The sequence below is a fragment of the Onychostoma macrolepis genome, chromosome 16 (genome assembly GCF_012432095.1).
Source record: "Onychostoma macrolepis isolate SWU-2019 chromosome 16, ASM1243209v1, whole genome shotgun sequence".
NCBI classification, from domain to species: Eukaryota; Metazoa; Chordata; class Actinopteri; order Cypriniformes; family Cyprinidae; genus Onychostoma; species Onychostoma macrolepis.
In genome coordinates, this window is record NC_081170.1 from 2,291,440 (window position 1) to 2,303,293 (window position 11,854).

Genomic DNA, 11,854 nt, shown 5'->3' on the forward strand with positions numbered 1-11,854 from the left:
AAATGTGCAGCAAAAACTGTTGCATTATACGCTTTCAATGCAACCACTGAAAAGACAAGCTTTTAATTCACAAACATCAAATTGTAACCTAAACTAGAAGGCATTACTGCAGATTCAGCCCACACAACACTTCACTTAACAACTCAAACAAAGGTCTAATCGGCTTCCCGTGACTCTGCCCTGTAGGTTTTTTGGGTGCTGCTGACATATAAAGCATGAAATATGACATGCATCACCCTGAACAGGTGCCATACGGCCGCAGGGGAAAGTCTGGGGTTTTCTACACTGATGTAATCACAGTCTGAGAGGAATAACGTTCTTGCTGGATCTCAGACAAGCTTTATTACTGCACTTAAATAGAATAATAAACTCAAGTGTTTTACAGTAAGCAAACTACAGAGAGCAGCTCAGAATATTGCAAACATTCTGTAAGCGTAGGTATTAATGGGTCTCGTTTAAGAAACACAATATGTAAATTATTCTTATGTAAATAGTTGCATTCATGCAACAGCTCAGATACACTGTAAAAATGATTTTTCAATGCTGTAACTAAAGATTACAGTGCATTTTACAAGAAAATACTATTTTAGTCTTTCAACCTCAAAATTCAATTCTTAATTCAATGTTACTTACCATTTCTTTGTTGTTTTAATTGTTTTATCACCAAATTTCTTTCAGTGTATGGAAGAAAATTATTTTTTTAAAGATGTAAATAAAAAGTGTTTTACAAAAACAAATACTATTTCATTCTTTGTTCTTCAAAATTTCATGTTTAATTCAATGTGTTACTCACTTGTTTGTAAACATTTACTAGTAATTTCACAGTAAAATTTGTTTCATAAATTTTTTTTTTTTAAATCAATAATGATTAGATTGAATTGTTTTACAAGAAAATTCTCTCAGTCTCGCTATTTAAAAATTTCACGTTTAATTCAATGCATTGAATTAATTATTTGTGAATTTTACTAGCAATTTCTGAGTTAAAATTGTAAAGCCAAAATCATTTTTGTGACAATTTGCACAAGAACAATTTAATAAATTATATATTAACAATTTAGTAAATTGTTCTCATCTGATAGTGTCAGTGCAGTTAAATTGATAATATTACTAAACATTTTATTATATACTTTTCAATGATTTTTAAAGATTTCAGAAACCAATTCAATGTCAACAATAAAAAACTGACGTTTCCCAAATATGCAAGATTATTTAGTCAGTTAAATTGTATTATTTGCATTTATCATCGTTTGTTCCCTGCTGTTCGTGACCCATCAGAACAGATCTGCGACCCATGTTTTGCTAAATATGGAATTTTCATAATTGCATAGACTCGTGTAGTTCCGGATAAATTAATATCAGATAGCACTAAATATGTGCTAAATAAGAGTTAATGGCAGCAATCCAACTAACGCTTGACTACAAATGGAAATGTGCTGACTAATAGACTGGAGCAGCTCAAACATGGACTTTTAATTACCTACATTTGAGTTAATCGTTGCATGAATAAGGCCAGGAATACTAACACGTTCATTGCATGGAAAAACCTCCATTTATGATCCATGGAAGAATGTAAGAAAGATTGGAGCAGCACGAACGGATGATGACAAAATGTTCTTTTTTGGCTAACTAAAGCCTGAATATAAATATTTTTTGTCTCAGGAGTAGCTTGACTAACAGACTTCTCTAGCTTTCCAAATTCATGCTTCCTCAAACTGCGTGAAATTGAACATAAGCATTTCCTCTGGCTGCTATTTCCAGCTTCATCAAGGCCCTGATTGTTTTCCATTTCACATCCCGAGTGTAAGACGATATGATGCTTACCTGTTCTTTCACCTGCCTGACCATGCAAACATGACATATGCTGGACTGCAGCGCTGCAGCTCGGACTGCATTAAACATCTATTGTTCTCACAGATTGTCTCACCTTGGGGCAACATGAACTGAACCCAGTTCATGAGATCATGAGATCCAATAGCTTGTGATCCAAAGCCCTTGAGTCAATGCAACATCCAATCACTTACTGTAGGAAATGCAAAATATGACACTAAACTTGACTAAATAAGCAATGCAGTTACAGTTTATGCAGATTTACTAAACAGGGCATATTAGCATCAGATCGCAATCCTATAAAAGTGCAGATGGGAGTGGAAAGTTCTACTGACAATGCACAAATTAAAGAACATAGTCAGATCATTTCCATGATGACCAACACAATCCACCAAGAGCAGAGCAAAAAAAATAAAAATAAAAACCTGCAGGGGCGGTGATAATCAGGTGTGTAATCTACTAACAACACAGGCACTAAATAGGTTAAGACATGCTTTTTTGGGCGTTAAGTAATGGTGCAAATACCAGTAAACTTATTGCCAACCACTAAATCAAACATTCTAATCCCATAAATGTTGTGCATGAAAGTGAAACTTCTACAAATGCATACGCAAAGATCAGCCTCAAAATTAACCGCATCCATGCCGTTTCATTGCTAATGTCTCACTGTGTCTTCAGTAAATCCTGACAGTAGTTTTTAACGCCAAAAGAGGTCTTGCAATCTGTTAGTAAATCTTAAGCGTGACTAAAATTAGGCTATAAGATGCAATAGATGCTCAGATGGATTTCCATGCTGATTTTAAGGAAAACAACTGATTCAACGAAGCTGAGAGTACTGTATTCATACGGTAGTTTAAATATTTAATAAACAGGGTGGAGATTTGTAGAAATGAATGAATCATAAGCAATCAAATTAAGCTCAGATTCCATGTGCACCTGATTCTGTAATAACCAACATTCAACATGGCTTTAGTATGTCACATGTCTGTAGGTGTTAAATGAACATGAAGTATCGCATCAGTGAAACATTTCACGCATACTTCAGTTCACAAACCTGAAGATCATATTCTCATCACTGCTTAAACTACTTGTGCTATTTAGCATTCAACCACCAGACTCAAAACAAAGCAAATGAATGTGCTGACTATGTTAAAGTTGCACTAAGTCTAATGAAAAAATCACTTACAGCGGTGGAAGAGAAAAGTGGACCGGACTGACTGGTTATATTTATACTGTACTTATACTGTTTTGATTCATTTTAGTTATTCTTAGGACACAAAGCCAAGCCTTGCTATCACAAATCATATAAGCGCATTTGTCCCTGATTTCATTTGAATTAGTGACAGAACACGAAACTTAATAGGCAAAAATTGCATCAGCCAATAATCATGACTGATTTGCCAATTAACAGAAGCACTGCTCTCGCTTCTATCAGCTCTAAACCTTAACAGCATTTTTTTTTTTTTTGTAAATTAATTTTTACACATGCACACACACACACACACACACACACACATATATATATATATATATATATATATACATACACACACACTGTAAATATTGTATATATGCAGTTGTACAGTAGATAGACATATTATGGCATTGCATTTGCATATATATGTGCGTGTGTATATATATATATATATATTTAAATGGGTCAAAGACACCACATTTTGGTAACTGCATCAAATTAAATTTACAAAAGTGATTTTATATATAAAGGAAACATATTAAAACTCAAGTAAAGTGTCTAATCTTTCAAATAACATTTGTGAAAATAAAATGTCAAAAAAAAAAGTTTATGTAAAAATTAAACATACTTATTCTGACCTGTACTTATTCAAATATATAAAAGAAAAAAGTGATCATACTAAATTTTATTATAATTTAAACAATTAAAACTTCTTACTGACAAATGGGTAAAACCTAGCGGTCTGAAGGATAGTGGCAAAAATTGGTAAAGATTTAAAATGACATTTAATTAGCATTTGGCAGCTGCACTGTAATCCTTAAATAGTCTTTTAATGTCATCTAATGATTCTTGGTTTAATATACGTCTGACAAGATTTTTTTGTTATATGTTATATTTTTTGTTATATAACTATTTACACTGAATGAGATTTTAGTGAGTGTCTTCAGTAAACCATGGTAAAAAAAAAAAAAAATGTCATGATCCACTCTTATTGCTCCACACTTTCTGTGACTTTCTTTCTTCCATGTATCATAAATAGAGGTGTTGTATTTTTCCATGCAATAAAGTGTCAGTCCAAGTATTCCTGGCTAAACGCATGCATTAATTCAAATATGTGACTCTGGACCACAAAACCAGTCATAAGGATAAATTTTATGAAAGCAGAATAAATAAGCTTTTTGTTGATGTATAGTTTGTTAGGATAAGACAATATTTGGCTGATACACAACTAAAATCGCCTTTAAAGTTGTCCAAATTAAGTCTTAAGCAATGCATATTACTAATCAAAAATGAAATTTTAATATATTTACGGTAGGAAATTTACAAAATATCTTCATGGAACATGATCTTTACTTAATATCCTAATGATTTTTGGCATAAAAGAAAAATGTATCATTTTAACCCATACAATGTATTGTTGGCTATTGCTACAAATAAACTTGTGCTGCTTATGACTGCTTTTGTGCTCCAGGCTCACATATGCATAATTAAATGTCCATGTTTGAGCTGCTCCAGCAAATATATGTCAATGCACTTATCACTTGTACACTCCAAACTGCAGAATATTTCTAATATGATATCATATTATTCTGGCAACCCTGTTCTCTAATTATCCATATCAGCATGAGCCAAACTCATTTTGCATAAAAGCATGCAACGGTTATCTACTGCACGGCATCTTGAACTTCAGCACTGCTGCAAACATGAGGCCTGTCCAGGAATTTCACAGCAGCGCAGAAGTTTCCCAGCGAAGGCCATCGAGAACACGCCCAGAACGGGCCCCGCATTCACTTCGGCTACTTTTGCATGAACACAAACCCAAGCAGAGTTTCTGTGAGCATGCATCTGACCGCCGAGGGCCATCAAACTCCTCCGGGCAGCAACGTGACGCTTCTGCCCTGATAAAAATCTCAGCAAAAACACATGCAGGCAATTTGTGAGAGGGTTCGGACTGACAGCTTTCACCTACAATGAGGAGAAACACGGCTCAAACATGTCACTTCAATAAAAAAGCACATTTAATGCTTAAACATGCAGTGATTATATGACTGTACCTGCTTTCTCCTTTTGCATTGGAGGGCGGTGGGTGAAGAATAGTCTGGTTTTCCTCCATCTCAACCACACATTTTGTGCTGAGCTCAATCTCTGCAAGCCAAAAGTTGTTAAAACTCGACTAAAAGTTAGATTTCTTTTTATAAACTGATCAAGAAGTATGCATTAAAACGTAACACTTCATGTGAACCATACCTGAGCTACAGCAACTTATTACCGGCAAAAAAACAGATTTAGTTTTGAAATACTAATGCTTGTTTTTACTTTAAATCGTCTCTTACCTCTCCTGTTCATCGGTCGGACTCGAACCGCCACTTTTACCTTCGTATCCGACATTTTTGCACAATTTTAAGGCTTTAAAGTGGAGGAGAAAGCCGCTAGCTGCTCCGCACGGCTAGCAGAATAATAACATCAAACTCCCTGCAAAGTCTCCCACAGAAACGTCTGAGGTGCTTGTACCCTGCTAAAACACTCCAACAGTCCATACCCGAGCGGAAAAAGCAGTGAATATTAATCCAGATGAGACTTGTGTTGTGTTTGAGTTCAGTGTGTGTGGTTATAAAGGATCCTCCGCCGCGGAGAGAGCAGCTCCAGCATCATCCAGACCGCCATCTTCCGCCGACTGACCCCAAAAACACACACAAATGTGCAGTGTGCATGAATATGCATGAAAGAAATGAGTTTAAAAGAGACCAGAACGACCTGTGTAGCTCCTACATGGCGATATAAAATGACTGGTCGTGTTAGAAGAGGAGGAGAAACAGCCTTACCTTGTGTCTCATATCAATAAACTTATGCTACTATGTAGCACTTTAAATGTTTCTTCTCATTTGTTGATTTCCCCTTTCGAAAAAGTAGGCTACTGACATGCAGAAATATCTCAATTAAAAGTTTTATTCATAAATATGATTTCATATGCCTGAATCAATTAATAAAAGTCAGTTTTAAGTGTCGGATAAAAGAAAAATAGCTAGATAATGGTAATGAATGATCAATTTCTCATTTTACACTGTACTATGTTATTGACATTATAAGAAATGCCAAATTAAATAAAATAAATAAATTACAGAAGCAGCATCTAAAGAAAATTAAGACAATCAGAGTATAATTACGTCAACATTAAATGCAGATTAAAAGTGCCACTTGTTTTGTTTTTTTTATATCATGGTACTTTGATGATACAGTATGATGGTACTCCATAAAATGCATGAATTTAAAGAAAATGAAGACAACTGAAATATAACTATGTATATATTAAATGCAAATAATAAAAAGTGTATATACGCCACTTATAGTATGTTTTCAAGATGGTAATATCATGGTACTCCATAAAATGCATGCTCAAAAACATCAATTTACAGCTATTTGTGATAACATTTGCACAAATATTGATATTATAATGACATTGTATATTTTAATTAAAAGAATAGATTTATGCATGCTTAAAATGTTTTTTTTTTTTTTTTTGCAATATATCAATTTACATCTATTTGTACATTTGCACTATATTTTTTAACGACATTGTTATTATAATGATATTATATATTTTTAGCCCAATCCAAGGTCTTTTACATATAACCACGAGTGCTCTGAAATATTAAATTTTTATAACTTATATATTATTGTACATTTTATATTATTTCATACTTCTTTTTGCACTATTCTCATTGTATGCAGCTCAAATGCAAACACTTAGCGATACTAATGCACAGTTTTGTCATGACAATAAAGCACATTAATCTGATTTTCTCTAGAGAAAGTGCGGGTTGTTTTCACTGAGATGTGAGTTACAGTTAGAAGTGCTTTATAACATGCTGTGACGACAACAGCAGTCTGGTACGATCAGGGGAAATGGAGCAGAGCAGATTATGGGATTCCTCTAGGGTTGCTTTAATCACTGTGGATTAAACATTAAGAATTAATCAAATTATTTAATGGATGCAATTTTAAATAAGCATACGCCCAGTATAAGAGCTATGCTGGGCGTGTATTCATTTAAAATGACTTTGATTAAATATTGCCCTGCAGCAACTTAAAGTCATAATTCGTGTCAATGACTGTCAAGCGGTTCCCAAACAATTTCACCAATTTTAGGTTCCAGGATCCCATGAAAAAAAAAGTTAGTTTAAATTACATATCAATTGACAATTTGGTTATTATTAGTCAATTGAATGACATGCCAGTTTATATATAATGTGAACCAGTGATTGAATTTTTTCAACAATGAATATCAGGGATGACTGATAGGCTGACTCATACAAATCATTGAATTCACACTGTAAACATAATAAGAAAGGAAAAAGTGAACTGTAGATTTAACATACACTTAATTATCCAAAGTGACTTACAGTTTACTTACTAGAGTTAAAATTCAAGAACAGTCCCATTGGAGAAACCTGAAATTGAGTGCATTGATCAATACGTACATTATACAATACAATATGTACATTTTGTACACTCTATGCTCATGCATAAATTGTGTGTAATATCACGAGTCCTTAAAGCAGGCTAACAAGTCAAATCCCAATTTGACCAATAAACGTGAACTCTAGAAACCACTATCCACTATCCCACCAAACCTAAACTCACAAACAATCCACCTAAAAATATGCATGGATTGTAATTAGTTGTGCATTTAAACTTCTCTTTTTCAGAGCTGGGTAGTAACTGATTACATGTAATCTGGATTCCGTAATCAGATTCCAAAAAAATCTACCGCTTATATACTTTCAGAAAGTCTTCCAGATTTGTTGGCATTCACACAAAGACCAGTCAGTAGTCAGGAGGACATAGTTACACAGAAAGCTGAGAGGCCACAAAGCATTTGACCACTGAAATTACAAAAATCATTTCAGTTTTAAAAAGTGTTATCTCAAAATTTCAACATTGCATCAACTACTGATGAACACATTAATTTTTATTTGAATTATCACTCAGTGGGTTATTTAACCGTGTGTTACTATGTGTTTTGAAGGCTTTTGTCTTTCAAACTTTAAAATGCACAAATTCATGTTATTTCTTATTTACATGTAAAGCAGGGAACTTTTTTTGTGAACCTCTTTCACCTAATACATTTATTTGAAGCCCCTCTAAGATAATATGGTAGTGAGTTAATAATTAAGTTACACATGTGCATATTCACGGTTCAAAAGTAATCTAAAAGTAATCAAAAGTAGTCTGATTAGATTACCTAAAATGTGTAATAGATTACATTAGTAACCACAATTTTGTCATGTAATTTGGTAAGTAATTTACCCAGCAATGCTCATTTTAATAAGTTAATAATTAAGCAACATGTGCATATTCACGGTTCAAAAGTAATCAAAGTAATCTAAAAGTAATCTGATTATATTACCCAAGACTTAATGTAATGCATTACGTCACTAACTACAATTTCTATCATGTAATTTGGAATCCATAACGGATTACAATTTGTAAGTAATCTACTCGGCAATGCTCATTTTAATAAATTAATAAGTAAAACATTTGAATATTCACAGTTCAAAAGTAATCTAAAAGTAACCAAAAGTAGTCTGATTCGATTACCTAAGATGTGTAATGCAATTGATTACATTACTAACCACAGTTTTTGTCATGTAATTTGGAATCAGTAACAGATTACAATCTGTAAATAACTCTACCCAGCAATGCTCTTTTTAATAAGTTAATAATAGTGCTGTCAAACGATTAATCGCAATTAATCGCATCCAAAATAAACGTTTTTGTTTACATAATATGTGTGTGTGTACTGTGTATATTTATTATGTATATAAAGACACACATACAGCATATAATTTGAAAATATTTACATGTATTTGCATGTATATATATATATTCATATAAATTTAATATATCTAGTGCTGTCAAACGATTAATCGCGATTAATCACATCCAAAATAAAAGTTTTTGTGTACGTAATATATGAATGTGTGCTATGTACATTTATTATGTATATATAAATACACACACATGAATGTATATATTTCAGAAAAATATTTTCTTTATATATTAAACAGATTTATATATAATATCAATTATATTAACATAAATATATACATCTAAATATTTTCAAAATATATGCTGTATGTGTGTGTATTTATATATACATAAATATACACAGTGCACACACACATATTATGTAAACAAAATGTTTTATTTTGGATGCGATTAATCGCGATTAATCGTTTGACAGCACTAGTTAATAAGTAACACGTTTGCATATACACAGTTCAAAAGTAATCTAAAAATAATCAAAAGTAATTTGCAAATAGATTACACTACTAATTACAATTTTCGTCATGTAATTTGGAATAAGTAACTGATTACAATTTGTAAGCAAGTCTTCACTTGAAGACTACTCAGCAATGCTCATTTTTGATCACAATACAAGTCTTCAGCATCCACAGTGTAGAACTTGACCGCATGATCACCACTGTCCAAGACAACAAGCATGTTCAACGCCGTCGCAGCCAACGCAGCTGGACGCATCAGGCCGCTCACAAGCGGAGTCAGCGCAGGGTTTTTCTGTGGATTTCCCAAACTCCAAACCATGCCATTCTGCACATCCCCAACAATCACGTATCCATTTCTATCAAAAGCCACCGCAGATATAACCAAACTCAAAGCACTCTTCAAATGAAGACCGAAACCGTCCACCTGCGTCAAAGGAACGAAGTCACTATTGAATATCCTCAGCGTGAAGCTGCTCCGAAGTCGCTCCACGATTGCGATGTTTCCCGAAGCTCTGCAAGAAGCAACCGAACGCGGATGCATCAGTTCTTTCAAAACAACTCGGTTAGCTAAAACCACGCCATGAGAAAAGTCCATTACGATTTGGTTTAGGGTTCCCAACTGAGCGTCGGTCACTAAAACTCGTCCACGGTTGTCCACATCTACACCCCACGGCAGTCGAAAACCTTGAACGGTCGTCGAAGAATGGCCTTTGGACGTGAAGACTTTGAGTGACTGGTCACCAGCATCTGTGACCAAAACGTGTCCGGTTTTGGTCAGCGCAACATCTAGTGGATAACAGACTTCGGATGGCCGCCCAAAGACGTTTAAAAGAGTTCCTTGTGCATCAAAAACAACGACTCGTTTCTCAGCATCGTGCACCACTAGGATCTGTCCTGATGTTTCGTCCACAGCCATTCCAGTAGGGTTGACCATCGTTCCCCATCCTCCAAAGGCCGAATGGAGATGCAATGTCCCCCAACCCATGCTTTCCATCCATTCTTGATGATCAAAGGATGATTTAGGACGAGATTCACACAGAAGAAGCTCTTGGAGATCTGCAAGCGCACGGCATTCCGAGGTGCTGCCAACGTCCCACAGTTTCCTACAAAAAGGACACTCCAGTTTCTTCTGGGCGGGGTGAGACAAGGCACAGACGCATTTGAGACAGAGCACGTGGCCGCAGGGAAGATTATGTGCCGTTTGGTCACGCTTCTGCAGGGAGAACATCTCAAAACACACTTTGCACTCCAGCAGGTTTGACTGGATCTCTGTCAGGACGTCTTCGGCTCTCATACATGATGGGACGGCTGTCTCGGACATCTTAAATACTGGCCTAATGACTGGCAAAAATGGGTTGAGGGGATGAGAGAGAGCTTTACGACAGCAAACATGATCATGTGACTGTATGAACATGAGCTGAGAGTCTGTCCTGCCCTCGTGTGGGAGACGGCAAAATCACTTTACATTTGAACAGCAGAGAAACCTTTCAACATGTTCATATAAAGACATTTTTACTATTACTAATTCAATTTAAAAAGTCTAATATGCATGTACAAATATCATCTATAATAAGCACTGGTTGATTGAATGTCACGATTACAGCTATGATACCACAGAAATACATATTTTACACTTAGGTGAAAAGAAATGCCTGGATTCTGTTTCATCTCAAAATTAAACGAAAAACCAAACAAACAAACATTAGACATTATATTTTGCATTAAAAAATGGTGTATATACACTATAATGTGATAATTCACTATATTGTGTAAAATCAATTCAAATCTGTATTATTATTATTTATAGTAATAATAATAATTATCATTATAATAATTAAAAAACATTTCAAGAGGGAATTTTGGTATAGTCTGTATATTTACTACAATCATAAAACTGTACAAAAGCAATTAAAATCTATTTTATAATCATTAAGCATTACAAAAGTGAGAATCTGATATTTTGCATAAAGAAATTTGTCTATATATTCATTTTGACATTATTTACTATGATCATAAAATTGTACAAGAGCAATTATAGTCCGTATTATCATTAATAATAAGTGGTAAAAATATGAGAATTTCATATTTTGCATAAAGAAAATTGTCTCTATATAATCACTATATGATATCATTCACTATAATCCTAAAATTCTATAATAGCAATTCACATTTTTAATATTCTTAAAAAGAAGAAATTATTTGTATATAAAAATAGTCCATATATTTACTGTGACATTTACTATAATCAAAAAACGTAATCATAGCAATAAAAAAATGTCCATTTTTAAAGCATTACAAAAGTTAAAATGGCATAATAGCAATTAAAACTATATTATTACTATTAATAATAACAATAACAAATACTTTTAAATTATACAATTACATTTAAATGATAGAAAATAAAATCTTTATTATTATTATTATTATTATTGAATTTAGTGGGTAAATATCCTGAAAATTGCACAACAAAGCATGATCCTAAAACAGGCTTTCTGAAACATGAGACGGAGCTCAGAGCTCTAAACATGTCTATTTCAGTCTGACATCT

General features: G+C 33.7%; 2 protein-coding genes across 2 annotated transcripts in view; both read right to left on the reverse strand.

The window, feature by feature from the left end:
• The window catches only part of kif13a (kinesin family member 13A), a 74,293-nt gene extending 68,484 nt beyond the window's left edge, over positions 1-5,809 (reverse strand). Inside the window, 2 exon segments of the mRNA XM_058746755.1 lie at positions 5,077-5,167; positions 5,356-5,809. Of these exon segments, the coding sequence (XP_058602738.1) occupies positions 5,077-5,167; positions 5,356-5,410 (146 nt within the window). The 5' untranslated portion in view covers positions 5,411-5,809.
• Positions 5,810-9,271: 3,462 nt separating this feature from the next.
• LOC131522288 (E3 ubiquitin-protein ligase NHLRC1-like) lies at positions 9,272-10,663 on the reverse strand. The gene has a single exon (XM_058747689.1). It carries the CDS (start codon positions 10,625-10,627, stop codon positions 9,443-9,445), a length of 1,185 nt encoding a protein of 394 aa, XP_058603672.1. The 5' UTR covers positions 10,628-10,663; the 3' UTR covers positions 9,272-9,442.
• Between the last annotated feature and the right edge of the window lie 1,191 nt (positions 10,664-11,854).

Coding starts and splice junctions, on each gene's coding strand:
- LOC131522288 (XM_058747689.1), bottom strand. CDS start 10,627: ATGTCCGAGACAGCCGTCCCATCATGTATGAGAGCCGAAGACGTCCTG.